The sequence below is a fragment of the Lissotriton vulgaris genome, chromosome 7 (assembly GCF_964263255.1).
Source record: "Lissotriton vulgaris chromosome 7, aLisVul1.2, whole genome shotgun sequence".
Taxonomy (NCBI): domain Eukaryota; kingdom Metazoa; phylum Chordata; class Amphibia; order Caudata; family Salamandridae; genus Lissotriton; species Lissotriton vulgaris.
The window spans coordinates 1,177,500,591-1,177,526,271 of NC_141695.1; the positions used below are offsets into that span (position 1 = coordinate 1,177,500,591).

The window sequence follows — 25,681 nt, forward strand, 5'->3', positions numbered from 1 at the left end:
TGGGTTACCCTCCGTTCCTCTGTGGTGGCGGTTACAAGTACTCCATCATGCTGATGGAGTACAGGCCACTGCATTTAGATGTTGGCAGGCTGAACCGCCGTCAACAGACTGTTTTCCATGGCATAAGTGGCTCATATCCGTTGACACTGTGGACTCCACTGCTGGCTAACATTACTCTGTCTCCAGGCCAGCGGGTTTGCGCCAAGCCTATTTAGATTTCCCCATTGTGTTCACTTTGCCCTAGTGGCGGATTCCTGATGGAATGAGTCCCTTGTGGAGTGGAGACTGGTAAGCACTAATTATTAATGTGTCACTACACATATCTGTATGTGTTTTCTTCAAAATTAGAGGTAGTCAGTGTGCCATGCCCCTTTTATTACATATAACATAGCTCTCAAACAACATATATATACTGTTTAATGTACACCCACAGGCCCCACAAACACAACACCCACAACCACCACAACAAACTATACAGGTGTGTTTATTTTGCCTTGATATGTTGTAAAATGAACACTAATACATTATACATAAGAAAAGGATTTCTTGTAAGAGCAATGTAAAAACTCAAAAGGCCTGTGCAAATGTTAACAAATGATTGAAGTATTCTCAATAATTCCAGGAGAGAATATGGTTCATAAAATGAAGTTCAATCCAGGAATAAAAGATCCCATCCACATACAATGCCAGCAGACATCAACTGACACAAATGGAACAATTCTATGACATATGCATTGACATGGCTAGTGATGTCCTTGAGATTCTATTAAAGCTGCAGTGCTAAATATTACACATCCTCTTCCCTCAAAACAAATAAGAATGTAAAAATAAATAAATAAATAAGATATACTAAATACACAATATTAACAAGATATGCATATCATACAAAATCAGTAAGATAACTAGGCCTTTTGGACACACGTGTAGAAGACCTAATATTACCAGAAACATTTGCTCTACTTTTCTCCAAATCCTTTTCCTTGGAATCAAAAATCAGTCCATCTTGCAATTTCCTTCTAACAATAACAACTCTATTTAAGTTCCAAATACGATGATCTTGAGTTTGCACTGCATTGTTGAAAATTTTGATTACTTTGATAGGCTTCATGAACTTTGTTTCAGAAGAACCCACCATGCCAGGTCGTCTCACCATGACCATATCTCCAACACAAACAACAGTTTTTTTGACATTTTTTTAACATCAAAATACGCTTTTCTACGTTCCGCCTTATCCTTCTCATTTTCAAGAATTTCATCATTGTTGCACACACATTCTTTACCCTTAGAAACTTCATACTTATTAACCCAGAAAGGTTCAACCTGCGTGTTCGGAATTCTCCCACGAAACAACAAAAATGGAGTCTTACCAGTTGTGGCATGAGGAGTATAACGGTATTCCTCTATTTTTTCCAAAACACATTTCTTCCAGTCAGATGACAAGTTTTTGGCTAAACTAATGGTGTCCTTGATTACTTTATTAAATCTCTCAACCATACCGTTGGCCTTGGGGTGGTAAAGAGAACAGGTCTTGTGTGTAATACCCTTAGAAGATAAATAATGTTCCATTTCTTTGGAAACAAATTGAACACCATTATCTGACAAAATGGTTGCCGGAAGACCTTCTCTACAGAATAACTCACTCAAACATTGAATAATTTTACTCGAATCGATTCCTGACAAAAAAAAACACCTCTGGCCATCTTGAGTACATGTCTATAACCACTAGAATGAAAACCTGAGAATCTCTATGTTGTATGGGACCCACAAGATCTAGAGCTATGTCCTGCCAAGGACCATTTGGTCTTCTTCTTAAGAACATAGGTTGTGTGTGTGCACTGTAAGACTTGTCACTGACATTACAATGAATACAATCCCTAATTACCCTTTCAACCATTTTATCCATTCCCGGCCACCAATAAGACATGCGAAGCCTCTCCTTACTTTTGGATAAACCTGAATGAGCAACATGGACCAAGTCTATCAAGTCCTTTCTGAGACTAGATGGAGGGATCAACCTCGTCCCACGAAACAGTAGATCATTATCAACGGATAATTCACTGCGTACCGTCCAAAAAGGCTTAGTCAAAGCAGAACCAACTTTGCAGCTGACCCAACCAGTTCTTAATAAAGATATAATCTCACATAGAGTAACGTCTTTTGCTAACTCTTCAGACCATTTCTTCTCAGATAGAAATTCATAATCCACAGCACACACCAATTCATCATCTAAATCCAAACAATCGTCTTCCAACTCTCCACTAGGAACCAAACGAGAGAGAACATCTGCTATTCCATTGTCAACACCTGGAATGTATTGAATACCAAAACTATACTCCTGTAGGCCAATAACCCACTTTGATATCCTCCCAGATATCAGATCCAAACCTTTCTTGCTAAAAATTTCCACTAAAGGTTTATGATCAGTATAGACATCGAAGACCAGACCCCAAAGAAATTTCTTTAGCTTCCTTATTGCCCAAAACACAGCCAATGCTTCCCTCTCTACAACAGAATAACGAGTCTCAGCATCCCTCAAACTCCTAGACAGAAACATTATGGTTTGCATGCCTTCTGGACCATTCTGCTTCAACACAGCACCCAACCCTTTTTCACTCGCATCAGTGACTAGAATAGACTTGAACTTAGAGTTGAAGCTTTTCAACGCAGGGGCACTGTTTAATCTTTGTTTGATTTTAACAAACTCGTTCTCACATTCCTCAGACCACTCAAATTCCACACCTTTCCTCAACAAACACCTCATGTTTACTGTTAATTCAGCAAAGGCTTTGACAAATTTTGCATAATATTCTATCATGCCTAACAGCTTCATAAGTTCAGATTTATTTTCTGGTGCCACCATTTTGTTTATGGTGTCTACCAATTCGGATTTAGGTTTTACACCATCACGCGAAATATTATGTCCTAAGTAATTAATAGAATCAGACCTAAATCTACATTTACTTGCTTTTACAGTGAGATTGTGTTTGCTGAATCTTTCTAATACCATATTCAATGTTGTATCATGATCAGAAACATTATCTGCAAAGATTAACACATCATCTTGATATATACAAACACCAGTAACATCTTTTAACACTTTTTCCATAACCCGCTGAAACACAGAAGAAGCAGAAACTAAGCCAAATGGCATCCTCTTGAATCTATAGGTGCCAAAAGGCGTAATGAAAGAAGTAAGATCTCTGCAAGACTCCTCCAATTCAATTTGGTGATAGGCAGAGGTAAGATCTATTGTACTAAAGACTTTGGCATTTCCTAATAAAACCAATAACTCTGCAATATTAGGTAAAGGATATCTATCAACAATTACACATTTGTTTAATTGCCTGAGATCAATGCATAAACGCAAATCTCCATTCGGTTTTCGCGCTGCGACAACTGGAGCCATCCATTCACAACCCTCTATCTCTTCAATTATGCCATTTTCAATGAGTTTCCCAATTTCTACTTTCATATCTTCTTTTACAGCCAAAGGTACACCCCGGACCTTACAGCTTACAGGAACAGAGTCATCTCTTACCCTTATCTTATGTTGATAACCTTTAAGACAACCTAGAGTTTCTTTAAAAACATTGGGAAATTTCTTTTTTAACTCACATGAGAATTTGTCTTCTAATGACTTCCCTTCAATTGATTTCTTGTCTTCAATTAGTTCAATAATTCCAGGAGAGAATATGGTTCATAAAATGAAGTTCAATCCAGGAATAAAAGATCCCATCCACATACAATGCCAGCAGACATCAACTGACACAAATGGAACAATTCTATGACATATGCATTGACATGGCTAGTGATGTCCTTGAGATTCTATTAAAGCTGCAGTGCTAAATATCACAATGATTCATAGTGAAGTAAATGAAAAAAGAAGCTTACCTTGGATCCCCCCGGCATAGGATTCGATTAGCGTTGTGGTCAAGAGGTAGCAGCAAAGGAAGGACCTGGACAATGGGGTTAAAGACAGAAAGATGAGTAAAAAACAGAACAAAAGGTACATGTTTACCTCATTTGCCTGAATTCCATCAACTCAAGATTGGAGGTGTCCCCACCACAGTTCCCTCAATGAACGGAGGCCGTTTTGGCTGGACTACCTCTGACTGCTATGATGCCATCAATGCGGGAGGAACATTCTGGCAGAATCGGCACCACTCTGACTGACTATTATTCATAGACCCATCAACATCTAAATAGAACGGGCAGAACGCCAATTAGGCGGGCGGAGAAACCATTGGAAAAGTGATGGCCGGACTGGATCACCAAGATCTAAATCAGGCCCTATGTTCTTAGCGACATGATTGGCTGGGGAGCCTTCGTAGTAAAACTTCACAGTATCTTCTACTTGAACGTGAGTATTTTGAGGGGAGGGCTTGTGGTGTTAATTAGGAGCTGGTCTGTATCTTTCTATTCTTTTGAATATACACTGCCCTCAGCCCTGGAGAGCATTGTGGACCCTTATATAGACATGGTTAAATAGACACAGATTGCTAGTGAAGTAAATGGTGGAGACAGTGCAACTAATAAATCCTGCATTAGCCTGTCTTGTGTGCATTTCAGAAGATGTAGGTCAAACTGTGATGCTCAGATGCATTGTCCCCCCAATGGAATTGCATAATCATTATCACTGACATAAATGACAAAATCCTGAATATGCTTTTCAGATGACCCCAACCTGCTTTTGCATTATCTTAAACATTGGAGAGCACAAAGACAGCCACTTTAGGAATTCACAGCCAAGAAGATAATAGTTTGCTAAGTACTGGTTAGGTAACCTTTGTTTTCTGAACTAAAGGAAGAACTTGATACCCTTTTTTCCTAGTCTTGTGACTTCTTCCTGACCCAATCAATGGTAGACGTAGTCCACAGGTCAAAGGTGGCATTACGCCCAGAATTATCAATGCAGTACAGAACTTTGCATCTTTTGACCACAACAGTGGTCTAAACCAAAAGGCCAAACCTTGTCCCTAAGGTTGGAGTAATAACAGCTAATTTGCATTCAAAAGGCAGTGAGGCTCAGTGTTGTTCTGTGGATGCTATTGGTTTTAAGGTTTGACTTTGGGGCATAACAGCAAGAACCTTGTTAAAATATAGCCGTTTTAGCGGCAGGAAACTGCTGCTAAAACAGCGATAATGGGTTTCCTAATCTGCGTTATAGAATTCCAATAGAAGCCCAGGATAGTTGTGCAGGACATCTAACCTGGGCTTCTATTGGAATTGTATAACGCATATTAGCAAGCCCATTATCACCGTTTTAGCACGGGTTTCCTACTGCTAAAACGGCGATAATTTTAACGAGGTTCTTGCTAATATGCCCCTGACTTTGTTAGCTCTTAAGTGACCTTGTTTCTCTTTAACTAACATGTGCGATTTTTTTTGGTTTTGTTTAGATCTACAAGCAGCAAAAATGTGCGCATGACCCTTGCTATGCACAGGTTAGGACAGATTGGGGCTGCCATATTATAATTACAAGAGGCGATCCATCTCTTTGATTGACACAAATTTATTTGTAGAATGGGGAGCAGATTTGGTTGATAGCAGTTGTAAAGCAGGTCCAGATTATATTAACTGTTTTGATGAGTGAATATTCTGCTTGATGTATTGAATCTGGTTTGAAAAGTGTTTGTGAGTTATGAGAGTCTTCAAATAAAGAGAATGGGAGAATAAGAAGGTTGGTGAAGATACCTTCCAGGCCTAATATTGAAATCTTGTGGGAAGTTGGCCAAATGCTGGAATGGTTACATCTGAAGTGACACAGAAAATCTCTAATGTTGGTTCTTAAAAATGTCCTACTACTATGTAGAGTATTTATAAATGAGACGGATAAGACATGCATTAGAATGTACAAGATGAGAGAATGCAGTAAATACATTATAAGGAGATGATTAAAAGGTGGAAGAGTCCCAGCAAGATTTTTAGAGGCAACCAATTGGATGTACAGCATAGGGACCTGCTGCTTTTGAATTCGACCCAAGGCTTTGAGTAGGTCCATCACCTTTAAGAGTATTTTTGATTCCTGAGACGACCATTTGTTTTCAGATAAACCTGTTAGAATCATGGTGGAAGAAAGAAGTCAATGTAGAAAGTGGATTTAGCAGTGGTTGGACAATGGACATTTGATTACAAGAGTGGTTCCTCTGCATACAAGTACATATTCAGCATAGAAAAAGAAACTGATTTTGGTGGATTCCCTTTCCTTAAAATTGAATTATCTGTCTAATACAATTGAAAGACTGCCACCCATCGTGTAACACTAAAGACAGCATTACAATTAAGGAGTGTTTTCTTCTTTATTGACTAGTCTTGGGTCGATATACTCTCACCAATTACTTGTATTCAGATTTCTGTTATATTGACAGCAAGTAAAAAGAACAACATAGATACTACGGGTGACTGTATAGGCTGGTCCATGAATTACATCTCCTTGTGTAAACCACACTGTCCAAAAAATAGCATCATAAACATAAAGTTTGTTTTATTGCTGCAGTATAAACATCAGTAAGCCAGAACCATAAATGGCACCCAAGTTCTGAAATTGTTACAGATAATACAACTGGTCAAAATATGCTATTCAAATGCTTGTTGCATAGCATACAAACAAAAAAATACGTGGAAATTAATGAAACAATGAGAATCCTATGGAAGTCCCACATGGTAAACCATAAAATGAGAGCAGAACAATGCATTCTCAGTGAGAATTGAAAGAGAAAGGAAAATATAGTTCTCTGAATTTGAGAAGTGTAAGAATAGAAGTAATTTCATCAAAAGAATGGTAAAAAGGTTATGCACCAGTGGAGAGATAAACGCAAGTAGAGGAAGAAACCTCGTTAAATAAGAAGCAGGCAAATGAAAATGTCAGAAACCCAACCAAAGGTAAGAAAAGGTTGGGCTCTAAGCCCAAATGTTTAGATTGCTCCACAAGAAGTCTTTCGCAAACATAAAGCTAGCTGTTGATCCAAGAATGTCAAATATAACCCTTGATAAATCTATCCATTCTCAAGTGTCACTATACCACTACCTTTTCAACTTCGATTTTGGAGTTCGATGAGACATTTGGGTCAAGTAAAGAGGGCTAAGTGTCATGTAGTTTGCACGTATGTCTTTGTTGATCTTCATTTGTAAGTACTCATGTGGCGAAACGTCTCTAAAACTTACTTTTTTTGTAAAATGTTACTGCAAACACGAAAGGCTTGGACTTTGCTTAGCGCTTCTGAGAGAATGCTGACTCCTAAAAGTATTGATATTAATAAAACACAGCACAAATGAATTGACTAATAATTAATAGGTGTTAATATGAGCTAATAAATTAACATTTATTTTGGCATCCCGAGAAACCTCAAAGGCTGATTTTGCACATGCAGTAGGAGGCAATGTACACTGCTTGTCACACATAAATGCTCAACGCACAGAGCTACTGACACCATTAACAAGCATCACAGCATACATACAAATATTCTGCATTTCTGCATCCTTCACCTAGCTCAAGATTTACATTCCCTCTTCTCTTAGTTCCTAATTAGGAGTCGCATGGTGTATGGACTGATATTTATTGGACCTATTAAAGTCAGATTCCCCCTGTAGGAATTTATCGGGTATGATAAATAATCCCAAATTTCAAGTTTGTCCCCGATGAAGTTGACTAATGTGTTTAATTTTGGTTCTTCTTGCACCAAAATCCACATGGCCCAGTAATTATCTGTTATACATTCCACAATAAATGTTGTCAGGATTGACCTTTAGAAATTGTGTGAAGGAAAACTGCGGGAGTGTGGTATTTCCATATTTACCTGGTGGCGCTAAGCCACTTTGCGTAGCTTAACACCACTTTGTAAATATGTCCTTTTCTACTGCAGTCCTCCACGGCAAAGGGGCATGCAATGGGTGTTGCTGTGGGTGTTCTACCGCAGCACCCATTGATTTTTGACAATGCCCCATATTTACAAGAATGAGGCAGCGCCAAAAACGAATGCCATGGAATACCAGGTGTTAGAATGGCACAACAAAGAGAAATCATCCTAGTTTATGTGCAGGAAGGTGTGCCTTCTTGCACATAAACAATCAACCCTGCAGCGCAGGCACTCTTGCAACATGGCGACAGGGTGCCTGCACTGGTACTAAGCAGCTTTTTTTGCACCAGTGCTAGGGGAAACACAGGGGTGTGCCGTATTCTTGTGACTATGGCTTGTCCCTGCATTTTGAAAATGTCAGAGTGCTGCGCTGCCAAATTTGGCCTAGATCTGGGCTACAGCACTTTCCTGTGAATATGATCCCATATGTGATATGTGCAGTTACCGCACATATCACAATCAACGGGCCGGTTCTAGTGAGCGCCTTAGGGTTAGAGAATTGGTTTTAAAGGCCACGTGCAAAAATAGCATTGGGATGCTGTGAAATGTCATATTTCAATACAACATGGGTCTGGCTGCCACCAGTACCTGTCAACGGATTCAGAGACTCTTACTTATCGGGCAAAAAATCTATGGGCCCGATTCACAGAACTAACTTAAGACAAAATCCTAAACTTACTACTTTTGCAATTCACAGAAGTTAGGATTTTGTCTTAAGACAAACTTAAGACAGACTTAAGACAGACTTAAGACAAAATCCTAACTTAAGTCTATCTTAAGTCTGTCTTAAGTTTGTCTTAAGACAAACTTAAGACAAAATCCTAACTTCTGTGAATACCAAAAGTAGTAAGTTTAGGATTTTGTCTTAAGTTAGTTCTGTGAATCGGGCCCATTTTGGGGGGATTTCCTTATTTCACCAGGCGCACCTAAGTTTAAAAAAACCATAGAGACAATGGACCTGTTTATTATTAGGCGTCCATATGCAAAATGTAACTATGAGAAATACAAGTATGTAGGTTCCTATAAATACTAATAATCTCACAGGAAGGCTGCAACTTCCCATCAAATCATGTGTTTTTATAACCTGCTTTTAACCAGAGCCTCCGTCCATCCCCCCATATTCTGTATGCCTATTCTACCTGCAGAACCTCATGTTCTAAATCCTTCTGCCACAGAGACAGTGCTCTCTGTAAAATGATTCAACGCTCTTTCGAGGCCCCCACTCTATATAATACAGTCGAAGATACATAATAAAATGCAAAAGCATGAGTTATTAGCAAGCAACAAGAAAGAGGCCTATTTATGGCTATGATGCTGTCAGCGCGGCAGCAAATGATCTGTTAGTGTAAATCTGGCTGCCTGTCAGTAATTGGAGATGCACACAACATGTTACTGCATTCAACATATGGGATAATTCAGGCAGTTATTAGGGGGAGAAATAGGGGGAAGGGAGAATGATTCAGCATGCAGGAAGCGACAGGTGGAATTGAAACTTGCAAATAAACAGAGCACAAACCGAAGGGATAGAAAATTTGCAGTTATGAAATGGCTTCTTCACCCTGGAGAATGAAGTAACATTATGGTTCCATTCCACTAATTCACCCGAATCTAGTGCTTAGGTCCACACAATGGTTAAAGTCTATTCCCTCCAGACATAGACTAAACACTACTTTTTTCACATAGTGCCCTACAACGAGTTTGGCGGTGCGGGGGGCAACATGCCAGCGGCCAGCTCCCCCACCACCAAACCTGCAGTTGGGCCACCCAACATATCAGGACTTTCCTCCAGTCTGGCATTTTTTTTTAGCGTTGCCACTGCCATGCCTCAGAAAATGGCCATTGCAATTGGAACGCTAAAAACAGTTCCTGCCCGGCATGGAGCGCAGAGTCCATGCTGTGCAGGAACTAGGGTGCATGCATACAGAGGTGCACATGCTGTGCCCAACTACATGCATCTACATGGCATGAGACACCAGGGGGCCCTGTAGAGCGCCCTCTTTTTCCTCTCTGCCATGATATTCATGGAGATGGAACCATCATGAAAACTGTGGCTGAGAGGAAACTAGTTAAATGCTTGGTGGAACCGCGGCGGTCTCGTCTAGCATATTGCTGCCTCAAGATCACCGCTCCACTTCCAGTGACTGGCTGTTATCTGGCGGCAGCGGCAATCCCAGGGCTGTCCGACCGCCCAACTCATAATGGGGCGGTCAGACCGCCAGTGCGGCAGTGGCTGGACTGCTACTGCTTTACCACCATGAGTCTGGTGGTCCTCGGACAGCCAGACTTGTAATTGGACCCTAAGTGTCGTCTCCCCTGTGGAACTTGCATTTCAAGTCTCAATTCATTTAATTGTGTTCATGAAAGTCTTCAATAACCTAGGATAGTTAGAGATTGTAGGATGCTCATATAGTCAGCAGAATGCTTCACCAACTAGAACAGATGGAGCCCTAAAGAGACTCTTCTCTTCTCTCCAAACCTTGGATACTACATGCCTGTTTTTGTACACGACCCACTGTGTGACAAGTGCAAAAAGTAGTTTTTTGCTAGATTGCCTCCATTTTATTGCTCTACTGTTTTCACATATTTAGTGGATGAAGGGTGATGACCAAGATTAACCACATGTTCTCAGTAAAAAAAAATTATGATTTTATTTTCAAATTGCTGTAACTGTCGATCTAGAAAGACTCTGTCTTTGTGCAGGTCCCCTCTGCTGCTGCATCCTTTTGTATGTCCTAAAAACAAATAGAAATCTAGTAGGCCTACATACAAATAAATTGTGGATCTTATCTTGAATGCTGGCAACAGCACACGAAAACGAGCTCATCAGCAATGCCCTTCACATGGTCAAGACAGAATCTAGAATTACAGAAGGAAAAGACCTCAAAGACACAATGCTAGATCCGATAAATTGCCATAATTTGGCATGGATGTCCAAGTTGTTCACACCAGGGTGTCTTGATTGCCTTAAAATATTTTACATTAGATGCTGCTCAGTTATTGTCTGTTGATAAAGGCTCTATATATTTTCATTCTATGTGTGTTACTGGTGGCTAGATACTTATGCAAGACTGATTCTTATACTAAGAGTGCAAAGATACCAGATGCCTGTACATGGATTTCCATTGAAAGTGACTTTCACATAAGGGGAAAGAGCAGTTTTTCTCCTGCTGTGCACCTCTCCTGACTAAAGCTTGCATGTACTCCCACAAGAGAGATTTAGCCAACCTTTCCCTTGTGAGACCTTTTTACAGATACTGAAATTGCCTATGAAGCTCACCACAAAGTACTTGGCCATCTCAGTTTACTCTGAGGGTTTACCTTATTCTGAGCCTCAATATGAATTTGTTTCATTTCCAGTGTACATTATTGCACTCTAAGGGTCTCAATGAATATTTTTTGCTTTTATCTGTATTAAAAGTCTTCATCATTTTTTTTGACGTGGTTTTTCTCTAGCTTCATGATGGTTGCCCTTTTCTCATGGTGTATTATGTTTAAAAAAAACTGTGAAAGGCGAGTAGAGAAATACTTGCAAAAACCTAAACTCCAGTTAATTACCACGGTCTGAGATTAATTCAAATACTGCACTTATCAGTTTTTGTTTTTTGTACGTGAGCCTGAGCCATCTTCAGTGTGACCGATATGCTCAAATGTGGGTGCTGTGCTCACTGTGCCTTAGGAATAAGAGTGGGCATAACTAGTGTCATTCTCTCTGGCAGATTTACTCATAATTACTCTAAAATTACTCATAATTATGCATAATTGTGTGAGCAGCGTAATTTATCATTTAGCGTTATTTTCTTAATGCACCCTGGAATCAAAAAGTGGCCAGAGGCTGCTTTTTGCGCTAAGAATATAGGACTAAATGCTATAGGATGTGAACCGCAATAGCTGGCAGCCACCCACTCTCTCTTAGCTCATTGTTCATGTGCTCCAGCTGTAGGATTTGTGCACCAAATGACTCTTAATCACTCAAACCAGATTAATTGCATACTTTTGGAAATTTCACACTACTAGAATAATGCATAATTACTGAAACTACTCCAAGTTCCACAACATAATTAACATTTTGCCCCGGCCCACAAAGGATTCAGATGCACCCATGGGAAAAGAACCTACAAGGTTCAAACTGGTCTATTGTTTCTAATATTTCTATCTAGAGATGAACTGGCCTGGCAATTCAGACTAGTCATTTACTACTGAAGCAAGACCAAGTCTGGTTTGCCTATAAATAGTCAATTTCTGAAGTGGCATGGTGGCCAAACACATGATGGGCTGGAATGCTGCCCAATAATTTACCAGTGGCTGAGATGAATTCAAGCATTCCACCATTTTTGGATTGTGTTTTTTTTGCAAAATGCTGATAACAATTGAAATCTACAGTCAAGTGATAGGTTCAACACTCATACCTGCGCAGGCAATCTCCAAGTGATAAGTATCTCCAGTATATGTCTAGAGTGCACAGTAGGTGAAAAACGATGGACTGAAATGAGTTCCTGAGTCATGGCCAGTGGCTGACTTCAAGTGAAGCATTCCTTCAATCACTTTGGTGTCCTAGACACCCGAAATGTGACTGGCATATCGTGGGTTCTGAGCTCATTATGCTGCTGGACTCTAGCTATACCTCATTGATGAGGCCTAAGTAGGTCTGGGGTTTTTTGCATTTCTGTCTGGAACAGACATGGCCTGGCAGTTCAGGCTGGGCTGTTACTATTGGAGTGAGGCCAAGAGTGATTTGCATATGTGCTGTCTCTGTGCAGAGTACCATGATGGGTGGAAACCAATGAACTGGCATGTAGCCTGAGTAGTTATCAGTGGCTGAGATTAATTCAAGCATTCCATCTTTCAACTTGAAGTGTATGCCAGTATCGTGGGCAGTAAATTTACCTCTTTTACAAAATCCCACCAAAATTTACTTAGGGAGCGATTCTGATGTTGTTAGGAAGGGCTCCAGATGGGATTCTCTATTGTCGAATCAGATTCGGAACCCTTGCTTCCTACCGAATCGTACTGTTTCCCCAATGACCAATTACAATGCTCAGAAACCGTTCGAACAGATCGAATCAGTTCCAAAAGGCATCCGGACAGCCCGAGTCTTTCAGAGCTAATTCACACAGCTCTATGGACACGGATGAGCGATTACGATGACCGTTTTGAAAAGCCATTCCTTTTCGTTTTGCCCGAGACAAAACGGCTGCCAAAATCTATCTTTGAGGGTCTGTTGCAGGCCCCCTTTGACCCGGGTGTACGAATGTGGCCCATAAGGGTACCCTCTTCCCAACCAGTCACAATGTGGTAGGCACCATGGTGGGCCCACAACTGGGTGCAAGGCTTTCTCCAACCACCCCTTTTTTCAATGGGAGCCTGTGTTTGCTTTCAGGACACAGATTCTCATTGAAGTCAATGCAAGTCCGACAGATTGATGCTGGAAAGTATCGTAATCAGTCATTCGGACTCACAGGTCCTGATTTGTTTGGAAACTAGTCCAGAACTGTTGTTAAAGACACTTTCCTAACGACATCAGAGTCGGCCCCTTAGTTGTAACTTCCACAGAAGATACTTCTCTTTCTCAATGCTTTTCGCATCTTTTCAAAACTTGAAGAAAAAATTTGATACAGTCTTCTTCAATAATTCAACATATTGTGGGATGACTCATTCATAGGCACTTTACCAGTAAGGCTATGAATGCTTTTCTCTGCTGGCATCAAAGCATAGTAACAAAAATAAGTCAAAGGAGTATTATCATGCATTTTTAAGATCTATTGATTTTCTTTCATTTTACAGATGATCACTCTAAAATGCAATCCATCTTCTGTTTGTCTCTTATGTACATTTGGAACTAGAGATACATTTTAAAAATAATTCAAGCATTATCAGACTTTAGACTTCTTAATATTTAACAAACATATTAAAATGTATTGGTTTGAAAATTTGACATCATTTTTTTTATAAACAAAGTTTATTAGGTTTTACGGGTGTACAAGTTACATTATTGCAGATCATTTCAAGCAGGTTGACTTTCATTAATACAAGTCACTCATTCTAAGTACATCATGGTATAGACTTGTTAGACAGGAAGTTCACCTGACAACATGTTGATTCCCATTATTGTGACAGCAACAGATTCACATATGTCCTCAATATAGCAATACATGATAGGTTACATGTTTAGAGTGTGTATTGACTAACAACCAATGCAACCTTCCTACCCTATCCCACCCGCAATACCCAAACCAATAACAAACATACCAAAACAAGTGCCGCTATGTTGGACTACATTTGACCCCGATGAGGGTACCATACGATAAGGACTACCGATTTTAGCTTGGGGGGAAAAGGGGGGAGGGGAGAAATCATCAGACGTGGAACAAAGAAGCGAGAAAAGGTAGGGAATTAGTTAACCTCAATGAGGACCTTTGCCATCGACTCAGTCAGTATGTGAGTAGGTATCAAGTATCCTCACCTCTGTTGGTTAATGTGGATTATGTGTCCTCTAAGACCTCCTCCACCTCCATTTTAAAGAGTTCTATTTAATGTGCCCATTCGATGGATATAGGTCGCTTACGTAATCCCCTATATTCTTCTCACTCTAGAGCCTCTCTTTCTACTGTCGCCCAACGGACGACCTCTTCTCCCCATTTACCCGCGAGTGGTGAAGCGCGGGATTTCCAGAGCTGTGTAATCAGTCATTTTGCAATCATCAGGACTAAGCCCGCAAAGCGGAGCAACAGCTTCGATTTTTGGGGGAGTGGGAATAGGCCTAACAGACATGCCTCTACAGTGTCTCAGGATGTGCGTTCCATTAAGACATACAGGGTTCATATGATCTCATTGCAAAACCCATGCAATGCCGGGCAAGACCACATTAAGTCTCCACAAGGGCTAAATACTAAAGAGGAATTAGCCATGCATCTTGGTCAATAATTTGATAACACTATGTTTTTTTCTCATAGGGACTTATCTACATTAACCATCACGAGATTTGAAATTATGTTTTTCTCAAAAGAAACATTACTACAGCCTGACACTCTGTAAATATTTTCATTCCATTTAAACTCAGCTAAGGAAATTGATTGCATAGAATGTTGACCTGAATGAATTGTGTAAATATAGGATTGATTGGTGTAATATGCTTGGCAATCAAATGCCCATCCAGGGCGTAATAACTTTTGTTTAAAAGGTGTCTTACATTAAAGGTGTATAAAGTGGATTAACTGAAAACACACTGTAAGATGGCCGCCGTGAAAAAATGAATGAATTGTGGTCCTTCTTTTAGGTTAATTGACTAAGAGGACGTGACATCATGGTGCAACTTTATTTAATTAACTGTGAACATAATCTATGAGCAACAGTTGACAAAGGCGAGATGCCGAAACGCGTCCTGTTTTTCTTATGGTTGGAGACAATGAATAAAATCACAACTGATTTTTAAAATCCTGAATAACTGTGTGCGGTCCGTTCTTTACTGCAGTAGAGGATTTCAAGCTGTGATATATATATATATATATATATATATATATATATATATATATATATATATATATATATATATATATATATATACTACTATTATAAAGAGAGAACACAAAACTTTGAGCCAGGTAAACTACAAAAGTAATGCACCAATCACTACACCCAATACACCATTTGAAAGGGGAGATGTGGCAGAAGGACATAGGCTATAGATATGTACACCATATACATTAAAAAAGCAAAAACGCCAAAAGTGGTAAAGTAGTCCCTTGGGGGCGTGGTTGTGGCCATGGGCGTCTCAAACAACAAATGTGGGAGTTTACAGGGCCGTGCCAAGTGCAAATAACAAACATAGGCCAAGCGACTTCACAACACACTTACATATGCACACATAAAACGGAAATGCGCTTTCACTGAATTTAAAACGCACAATATGCAGACAGAGCAGAAATGCGCTTTCAATGAATTTATAACAAACATTTGCATATCCCAACACATACAGCGGAAATGCGCTTTCAATTAATTTAAATTCACACATACAGCACGGTACACACCAATATACAAAAACAGCAGAGGTGCGCGCTATAAGAAATATACACACATTCGTTGCAGTTACCCAGACAACATTGACGCCTTCGCATTAAAAACCGGGCGGGTCTTCAATCAATCAATCAAAGACATTTATAGAGCGCACTACCTACCCGTAGGGTCTCGAGGCGCTTGGGGGGGGGGGGTGCCGCTACTGCTCGAACAGCCAGGTCTTGAGCTTCTTCCTGAAGGAGAGGTGGTCTTGGTTTAGGCGCAGGTCGGCCGGGAGGGAGTTCCAGGTCTTGGCGGCCAGGTAGGAGAAGGACCTTCCTCCTGTAGTGGCTCTGCGGATGCGTGGGACGGCGGCGAGGGCGTGGCTGGCGGATCGGAGGTGGCGTTTGGGGGCGTAGAAGTTGATTCGGTTGTTGAGGTAGCTCGGGCCTTGGTCGTGGAGAGCTTTGTGTGCGTGGGTAAGGAGGCGGAAGGTGATTCTCTTGTTGACCGGGAGCCAGTGCAGGTCTCTTAGGTGTCCGGAGATGTGGCTGTGTCGTGGGATGTCGAGGATGAGTCTGGCTGAGGCGTTCTGGATGCGCTGGAGTCTCTTCTGGATCTTGGCGGTGGTTCCGGCGTAGAGTGCGTTGCCGTAGTCCAGTCGGCTGGTGACGAGGGCCTGGGTGACGGTCTTCCTGGTCTCTGTGGGGATCCACCAGAAGATCTTCCGAAGCATGCGCAGGATGTTGAAGCACGACGAGGAGACGGTGTTGACTTGCCTGGTCATGGAGAGGGAGGAGTCCAAGATGAAACTCAGGTTGCGTGCGTGGTCCGTCGGTTTGGGTGCAGTGCCCAGGGCGGGGGGCCACCAGGAGTCGTCCCAGGCGGAGGGTGAGTAGCCCAGGATGAGGACCTCCGTCTTATCTGTGTTCAGCTTCAGGCGGCTCGTCGTCATCCACTCGGCTACCTCTCTCATCCCTTCGTGCAGGTTGGCTCTGGCGGCGGCGGGGTCGTTGGTCAGGGAGAGGATCAGCTGGGTGTCATCGGCGTAGGAGATTATGTTGAGGTTGTGTTGGCGTGCGATGGCCGCGAGGGGGCTCATGTAGACGTTGAAGAGAGTCGGGCTCAGTGAGGATCCTTGAGGGACGCCGCAGATGACTTTGGTGGCCTCTGACTTGTACGGTGGTAGGCGGACTCTTTGTGTTCTTCCGTCGAGAAAAGAGACGATCCAGTCCAGCGCCTTCTCCTGGATTCCGACGTTGCTGAGGCGCTGCACTAGGGTGCGGTGGCAGACCGTGTCTTCCATCGATGAGGAGTGTCAAATGACACCACACAGGGGGCAGAATTAATCGCATACTACCCCAATCACAACGCACTAAAGAAAACATACACACGACTTCGGCTTACCCAAAAAAAAAGTCTTTAACCATTGGCCATTGACCAACGACGTCACAGGAGGGTAAACACAAACAAAAAAAGCCGACATTTCTTAACGGAGAAACGCAATAGACTGCGCATTCACGAGACTTTCCTCACATCTTGCGGACAAGATAAAACGCTTACAATAAGACATACGAATAGCGAAAATAACACAACTGCCCATAATCACTCGAGCACTGCCAGGACTTCACCACACAATTGACAAAACAAAAGGGAAACTTCTTTGAAAGGATACAAAAACAAACACATGGAAAGCGCCTTTGAAAGAAAAAAAAACAGTAAACAGGTGACACGACACTTTCCTCACATCTTGCGGACAACATAAAACACGGAAAACAATGCATACGAATTAAAAAAATAACACAAGTGGGCCAAATCAGTTGAACAGGGCCAGGACTTGCACAGACAACTCTTCTGCGGGGCGGGCAGGGGCCCTGAAGCAGCCTTTTGCTCCCGGACAACGTCGGGGCGGGCTGCTAGTATATATATATATATACATTTATGAATCCTCCCTCCTTCAAGAAAAGTAATCCAGCACTCCAGAGGGATACTTATCGGTTTTATTTACGTTTCAAGTGACAATATCTATGCGTTTCTGCTGTTACACACAGCCTTGTTCACGACATAGAACTCCATCATTTTTTACATAAAATACACATAATCTAGATTACATAGACTAACATAAACAAAGGACAATTCCCATTCCATCCCCAGGCAGTACTTTCAGGTAAATACGGGCGCCATTTTGGAACATGTATTTGTTTTGCATATTACTTTGTCATTTGTCATTTCCTAATGCCTGTGCATAATATCATCATTACAATTGAAACCATCAATTCCAAAATATTAGATTAATTAAAATCGACAGATTTTATATATATACAAATAAAAAGGAAAGTTCCCTATTTAAATTGAAAGTGCATCAATATCTTTTTGTTCCTTAGCTGCCTATTTACATTTCTATACATACCTATATATTTCCGCCTTCCTTTTCTAAAGTGCCTAGTGCTCTTAGGTATTTTTTGTATTTTTCGTTATAGTTTTTTTAAAGTGCAAGTGCTGATAATAGTGCAATTAATATATATTTAAAGTGCTTAGTGATAAAGGGCTATTTGTCCATTGTCCTTCACCTAACTTTCTTTCTTAAAAAATGGCTTTCCTGAATGTGCAAACTCTTCTGCAGTCATTAATACAGGCATGTATATAGATCTTCAACGACATACGACCCATGCTGTCGAATTCAAGGATAAAATATAATTCCAATTTCTGCAGTTCTTTCTCTCTTTTGCGCCCCTCTTCTTTTTGGTATCTCTTCTACCCAACTGTTGATTATTCCCCTCCTATGTTGTACAATTCTTTTATGGGCTGGTAATGTTGTGCGCCCTATAGATACCTTCTCACAGGTGCATTTTAAAATATATACAATAAAGCTTGATTTGTAATTTAGACAACCTCTTATTTTTATAATTTTGTTAAAAACTGTTTTCAATTCTGTAAGGTTTTCCCCATGTTGGCACGCCTTGCATTTTAGACATCTTCTAAAACTCTCTCTCTAGTGTAACCAAGATTGGATATCCGTATTTTCTTGATACTCACTCCTAACTATGTGATCTCTCAGGGATTTTGATTTCCTAAAAGTTAAATATAAATATGCTATTTATATTAATAAATTAAAAACTCAAAAACATCTAATATGATGTAAAATATACTTTAACAATAGTGTTATATTTTATGTATGTATATATCAACATACACCCACATATATTTATGTGTGATTATTTATAGAAATATATATTTATATATTGTATTAAATGTTACTTACATTTATTTAATGTACATTATATTATTGGTATACATTATAATATTTAAGATTTATTATTATAAACCATATATATATATATGTGTGTGTGTGTGTGTGTGTGTGTGTGTGTGTATATATATATACTGTTTTAAATTTATTTTTTATTTATTTAAGAGGTTTTATAAAGCGCAAAGCGCTGGCCAGACCCGAAGGTATTGAAGCGCTTTACAGCAGATAGTAGAGAAATCACATAAAAGAGACAAAGGTAGGGGCGTGGCTTCGCGGGCGAAGATGGTGGACGCAGCCTTTCAGAGCTCCCGCCAGCCCGACACTTATCCGTCGATTTATCCTGGGCCCCGGACCCGATCTGCAGACCACACTTGGAGCACTTGTGGCGGAAGGTGGGAAGGGTCATCTGGTGCCGAGTGCTGTGTTCCCGGACCCTCCGACGCGGACATAGCGGCAGGGGTGGCCTGCGGCCTGATCCCGGGAGGTGCAGCCGGGGCCTCGATTTTTGCGCCTTCCAGTCGAGAAGTCTCCGCACGGACGTGCCGCGCCATCATTCATCCTGGGCCCAGCGCCTCTCCTTGACAGCGGACCTATGAGCGAGTCTTATGCCTTATTTACTGAGTAGGTTGAGACGGCCAGTGCATCGGAAACGCCCGGAGGAAGCTGAGGCCTACATCGGGACCGTGTGACCGGGACCTCGAGTTTGGTGGTTCCCGGCAGCGGTGTGGAGAATCCGGCGGAGCTGTGACCCCTGCTGCAAGACTTCAACCGACAAGCCGGGCACAGCGTTGCAGTGCTTCCTAGACCTGTGAGTGGAAGGGCGGCCGAGCGGCCCGGCTTGTATCACGCCCAGACCGGGAGAGGCCCTGCGAGGGAGTCGGAGGTGAAGGAGTGACGGCGTGAGTGAGTGACTTTCCGGGGTTCCCCTTGTGAGTGCTAATGAAGGGCGAAGGGGGACCGGAGCCAGCGATTGCAGTGCCTGTGGGGCCCGGCGCAATTGGACGGTGAGACGAGGGTACTGTGTGGCCGGGAGACGGCGGTGCCACGTGGCCCTCTGTGGAGCGAAGGCCGGAGCAAGAGCAGAAGGCCGAGACCCAGCTGGAACCGCGCTGCGCATCTACAACAAGGGGGTGAACCTATGCCTCCCAGTGTGTGCCCCCTCCAGCAACAGATGGCAGCAGTGTGAGAGAATTGTGTGCTTGGGGCAGAGAGGACATTCGTGTGAAATACCTTTGGCCATTACTGGAGGTGCGGAGTGCCCCCGCCGAGACGATCTACGAACTCTCCGAAGACAGCAGCCCCGGGGTGAGTCTCGGCCATGACCAGAGGGGGTAGTGGGCCCGCCAAGCAAGGACCCATCGACAAGTTCACGGGACCAAGTGGGGGGCCCGGAGCGCCAGGAGGTGGCCAAGGGTCGGGCCGGACAATGCAGTGCTCATGGCGGCGATTACCCAGTCCAGGGGCATGCTGGATGCCAAGATAGGGGCGGTTGGGGCGGACGTGACCCTGCTGCTCCAAGACCTGCGAAACGCGGTGGTACGTATCACGGAGGCCAAATCCAGAATTTCAGTGATGGAAGACGATGTTGGGACCCTGAAGCAGAAAATGGCCGCGATGGAAAACATTCAAAAGGGCCTAGCGCTTCGTGTGGAGGATGTCGAAGGGCGGGCGCGCTGGAACAACCTTCGCTTTGTGGGTTTTCATGAGGGTTGTGAGAAGGGCAATATGGAACATTTCTTGTCCCAGTGGTTGGAGAGCTGGCTCCCCCCGGATGTCCTATCTCGTTGTTTTGTGATTGAGCACGCCCATAGGGCCCTGACACAGAAGCCGCCGGTGGGAGAGCGGCCCAGACCGGTGATAGCCAGAATCCTAAACTTCCATGATAGAGACACTATATTACGGGAAGCGAGGGCCAAGGGCTCCCTTCTCTTCGAGAACCAGAATATCATGATCTTCCCCGACTACACCAGAATCGTACAACAGCAGCGGCACTCCTTTATTGCCGCCAAGGCGAAACTGCGAGGTCTGAAGATTCATTGCTCTACCCGGCCCGCCTACGGGTGGTCTTCCAGTCGCGAACTCACTTCTTTGATACGCCGGTGGACGTCTTCAAATGGACTGATAAAACGGTGAGAGTCAGGCCACATGCTCAACCGGGTTTGGACCCGGGCCACTCGAGAGACCCATCGCAGGACCGGGGGGACCAAAATGCCTGGGGCAAAAGGAACAGGAGGTCTAGATCTCGGAGACGCTCTGCTTCTCGCAGTGGAACTCAATCTGCTCCGCCTATTGACTCTGATCACTCTGGAAAGGACCGTTGAGAGAATTTGGGGAACTGAGTCTACCTACAGATGCCACAGGCTCCAGCTGGGAGGAGCAGCGCAGCTGTGTCCTATTGTGCTGATATTTGAACGCTGAGTATATTGTCACAGCTAGTTTATTATTATGACACTGTGTGGGGTTGCGGGGAGGGGTTCGTGGTGCTCCTTTATAGGGGCTACTTGCCTCCTACGTGGTTGGGAGTTGACTGGGGGGGGGGGGGGTTTCTTCCGTTCAGTGGGTAGTTGGGATCCATTGGTATGGTTGGCCTTGGGCGCTCTGTTTTGGGCCCGAGGTTGCCCATGCCGCGACAGATACTTCAATGTTCTATGAGGTATTGGGGTGGGGGGCAAGGGACAGGGGAGGGGGAGTTGAGGGGTTTGTTTGGGGGGCAGGTGGGGGGAGGAGTCTGGGTTGGTTGGTGGGGGGTACACGCGACTTCTGGTGCCTTGTTATGGATTGTGCTGTGCGTCTGGGCCTGGTGCTGGGCATTCTTGTGTTGGATCCCATGGGATTATGGCTGAGGCATCCACCCCAGGGCTTCCCGGGGGGTCAATACGCATACTGAGTTGGAATGTTAGAGGGATGCTGGATAAAATCAAGAGGGGGGAGATATTGCGGTGGGGTAGGAGGGAGGCGGCAGATGTCTTGTTGTTACAAGAGACTCACATGATGGGGACGAAATTGCTTAGCCTGCAAAGATATGGATACCAACAGGTCTTTCATGCTGGGTTTTCCAGGGGGTCCAGGGGCATCGCCATCCTGATCCATCGGAGGCTGGCTTACATGCATGAGAGACAGTGGATAGACCTGCAGCGCCGATATGTGTTTGTTCAGGGGATGGTGGGCACGGAATCAATTGTGTTTGGCAGTATTTATGCCCCCCCCCCCTTGCAGTGGTCCCTGGCTGAGCGCTTGTTTGCAGTATGGGCTGATATCCCGGAATCCCTAGCAGTGCTGGGTGGAGATTGGAATGACGTGATGGATGTGCATGGGGACCGTCGGAGGATGCAGGAGATGCTTGCAGCTGCCGCCCCTACCCGGCTGCGTGCGATGGTGGAGGGGCTGGGCTGGGCAGATGTTTGGCGACACATGCATGCTAGGGCCCGTGGGTATACGTATGTCTCTGCTGTCCATGGTTCCTTCTCCTGGCTGGACTATATATTTGTGTTCCTGAGTAGAGTGTGGGAGGCTAATATCCTACCTAGGGGGCTGTCTGACTACTCCCCTGTGGCCTTGGTGGTTGACCTACATAGGACGAGACAGCCATTCCGGTGGAGGATGTCTTCATGGCACCTTCAGCAAGCTGACCATGTACAACACATGCGAGGTGCGATTGCTAACTATTGGTGAGAAAATTTGGTGGCCGACAAGGATCTAACGGTCGTCTGGGAAGCCATGAAACCTGCTTTGAGAGGAATCGATATTGCGTGGTGTGCGGCGGCCGGTCGTAGGCGCGGGAGGTCATAGTGGCGGCGGCGGCTCGGGTGGAAGCTCTGGAGAAATGGTGTCAGGGGGAGGGGGACGCTGTGGTGGTGCGGCTGCTCCTGCAGGCGCAGCAGTCCTATGCGTTGGTGTTACTAGACGAGGCCCGACAGGTGTGGTTGGCCACGCGGAGTAGGGTATATCAGTGGGGGGACAAGTCCTGTACTATGCTCCACAGGCTGTGCCAGCATACCCTGCAGCCACTTGCCCTGCCTGGTCTTACAGATGGTGACGGCGTCACCATTACGGACCCAGCGGAACTAGCAGCTAGCTTTGCCCGTTACTATGCGGAGCAGTATGCGCCGCAGGATTGCCTTCCAGCTGAGGCAATTGATAAATTTATTGCCAACCTGCCCCCGAGGGCAGTCTCCACTGAGACACGTGCGGCGTTGGACCTTCCCCTCACGGCGGAGGAACTGGGTGATGCACTGGGGCAACTCAACACAGGGAAGGCACCCAGGCCGAGCGGCTTCCGATGTGAATTTTATAAGAAAATCCATCTCCAACTGGGGTCCCATTACAGGGCTATGCTAGAGGCAGCACGGGAATTGGGTAGGCTGCCAGCTGACTGGCGCCATGCTGAGGTGGTGGTCTTTCAGAAACCGCGTAGACCCCCTGGCCGATCTGGTTCACCCGGATCAAGCGGGCTTTATGCCACGTAGGGCGACGCGACACAATATTCGCCGGGCGCAGACGGCCGTGGACGCGATGAGGGCCACTGGAGAGCGGGCGGCCCTGCTCTTGGCGGATATAGACATGGCTTTCGACTCAGTGAGTTGGGCCTATCTGTTCGCGCTCCTGCCTCATCTTAATTTAGGCCCGGTATTTATCTCCTATGTCAAACTTCTATATACGGACATCACGGCGTCCGTGCGTGTCTCCGAAGCGATCTCAGAGCGATTTACCACCGGGCGGGGGACCCGCCAGGGTTGCCCGCTGTCCCCATATCTATTTGAATTGATAATGGAGCCCCTCGCCTCTTGGGTGCGCATTGATGCGCAGCTACGGGGTTTTGTGTGGGATGGGGGCCTTACGGATAGAATCGCCCTCTATGCGGATGACGTCCTCTTTTTCCTCACTGACTTACATAGATCGGGCCCCCGAGTGTTGGAGATAATGCGTATATTCGGTGAAGTGTCGGGCCTCTATCTTAACCCGCGTAAGTCCACCCTGTGGGTGCTGGGAGATGGGGCGGGCGCGGGCTCGTGGACGTCAGCCTTGCAGGTGGCGACCGGGGGCATAATGTATCTGGGAGTGTTCTTGTCCGAGTCCGTGACGACCTCATGGGAGCGCAACGTGCTACCGGTGTGGGAGAGAGTCCAAACGGACGTTAAAACTTGGTCTTGAATGCCCCTTACCATATATGGCAGGTCTGCGATCTTTAAAATGGTCGCCCTTCCGCGCCGCCTCTATCAATTGCAGAACCATCCGCACCCAATCGCACCTCAATGGTTCTGGCAGGTCAATTCCGTCCTGGGCCGCTTCTTATGGGCTGGGGGTGCCGCTAGAGCGGCGCTGCATACATGCTTCCTATCCACATATTGTGGCGGCCTGGCTACATAAGACATCCTCTCATATTACCAGGCCTCTCATCTGCTGGTCTTAAATGAATGGCGGTATGGGGATGGAGGTGACCCGGCATATGCTCTAGAGCGCTCGCTGATGGGGAACAATACGTTGCATACAATCTTGTACTCGGCCGGGAGGGCTCAGGAGGCGGCTGCCATCGGCCACGCAAGTGGTCTTTGCGGTTTGGAGGCAAGCACTACGTCGCATGGGTTGGTGGCGTAGGTTGACAGCGGAGACCCCATTGTGGCATAATGGGCGGCTCCCCGCGCTGGCCTAGCTGGCGGGGTTTGGCGGATGGGACTCTATAGAGATTTCCTCGCTTGGAGACGTTATGTCTGGTGTAACTCTCAAGTCGTTCCAGGAACTACAGGAAGAGTTCCACATGCCTAAAACTCAATTCTTCAGATACCTACAATTTCGTCACACATTGGCGCCTAGCCTAGTTGGATTGGTGTCGCTGCCGGAGTTCAGCCCTGTGGAAGCGAAGGTTTTCATGGGAGATCTTGAAGATAAAATGGTGTCCCGCATCTATCAGACGCTGGTCACTCACTGCTCCTCATCCCGGCTTCCATTGAAAGACGCCTGGGAAAAGGACATAGGGCCCCTGGATGAGGATGACTGGAGGGAGGCACTGGAGTCCCCGAGCGGGACCGCTATTGCGGTACGACTCCGACTGATCCAATTCAAATATTTGCACAGGGCTTACTATACACGGGAGCGGCTGTGGAAGGCAGGCCTGATTGAGTCCCCGGAGCGCCTGCGCTGTGGAACTGAGATAGGTTCCCTGATAAATACTGTGTGGTCTTGTGCTGGCTTGACTAGGTTCTGCAATGGTGTGTGGAGTTGTTTGTCAGAAGTGCTGGGCTAGGATCTCCCCCGCACTCATCGTCTGGGTCTCCTTCATGTGCTAGAGGGAGTGGGTGGGAATATTTACAAACGCCACCTATTGCTGTTGGGCCTAGTGATGGCCAAGCGGGACTTGGCACGAGCGTGGAAGAATGAGCGAGCCCCCCCCCCCGAGTGCATGGAAGTCCGGACTGGTCTATTACATGGGGCTAGAGCGCCCAGTGTTTGAGGCTAGAGGTTGCCCCCGGAAACATTACAAAATCTGGAAACGGTGGCCTGATTACAGGGGTTTGACTCTGGATCCCCCAGCAGAACCTGACGATGATCTGGATCTGGATGATGGGCACCAGGCCTAGAGTGGCGCATG

At 44.7% G+C, this 25,681-nt stretch overlaps 1 protein-coding gene across 2 annotated transcripts in view; it reads left to right on the forward strand.

The window, feature by feature from the left end:
• KCTD16 (potassium channel tetramerization domain containing 16) overlaps nt 1–25,681 on the forward strand; it is a 443,392-nt gene that overhangs the window by 203,982 nt on the left and 213,729 nt on the right. The window contains exon 3 of one of the 2 annotated variants that reach the window (XM_086928882.1): nt 12,038–12,067. The exons of the other annotated variant lie outside the window; for it this stretch is intronic. Coding sequence (XP_086785008.1) covers nt 12,038–12,067 — 30 coding nt within the window. The remainder of the gene's footprint in view (nt 1–12,037; nt 12,068–25,681) is intronic. 2 annotated transcript variants of the gene reach the window in all.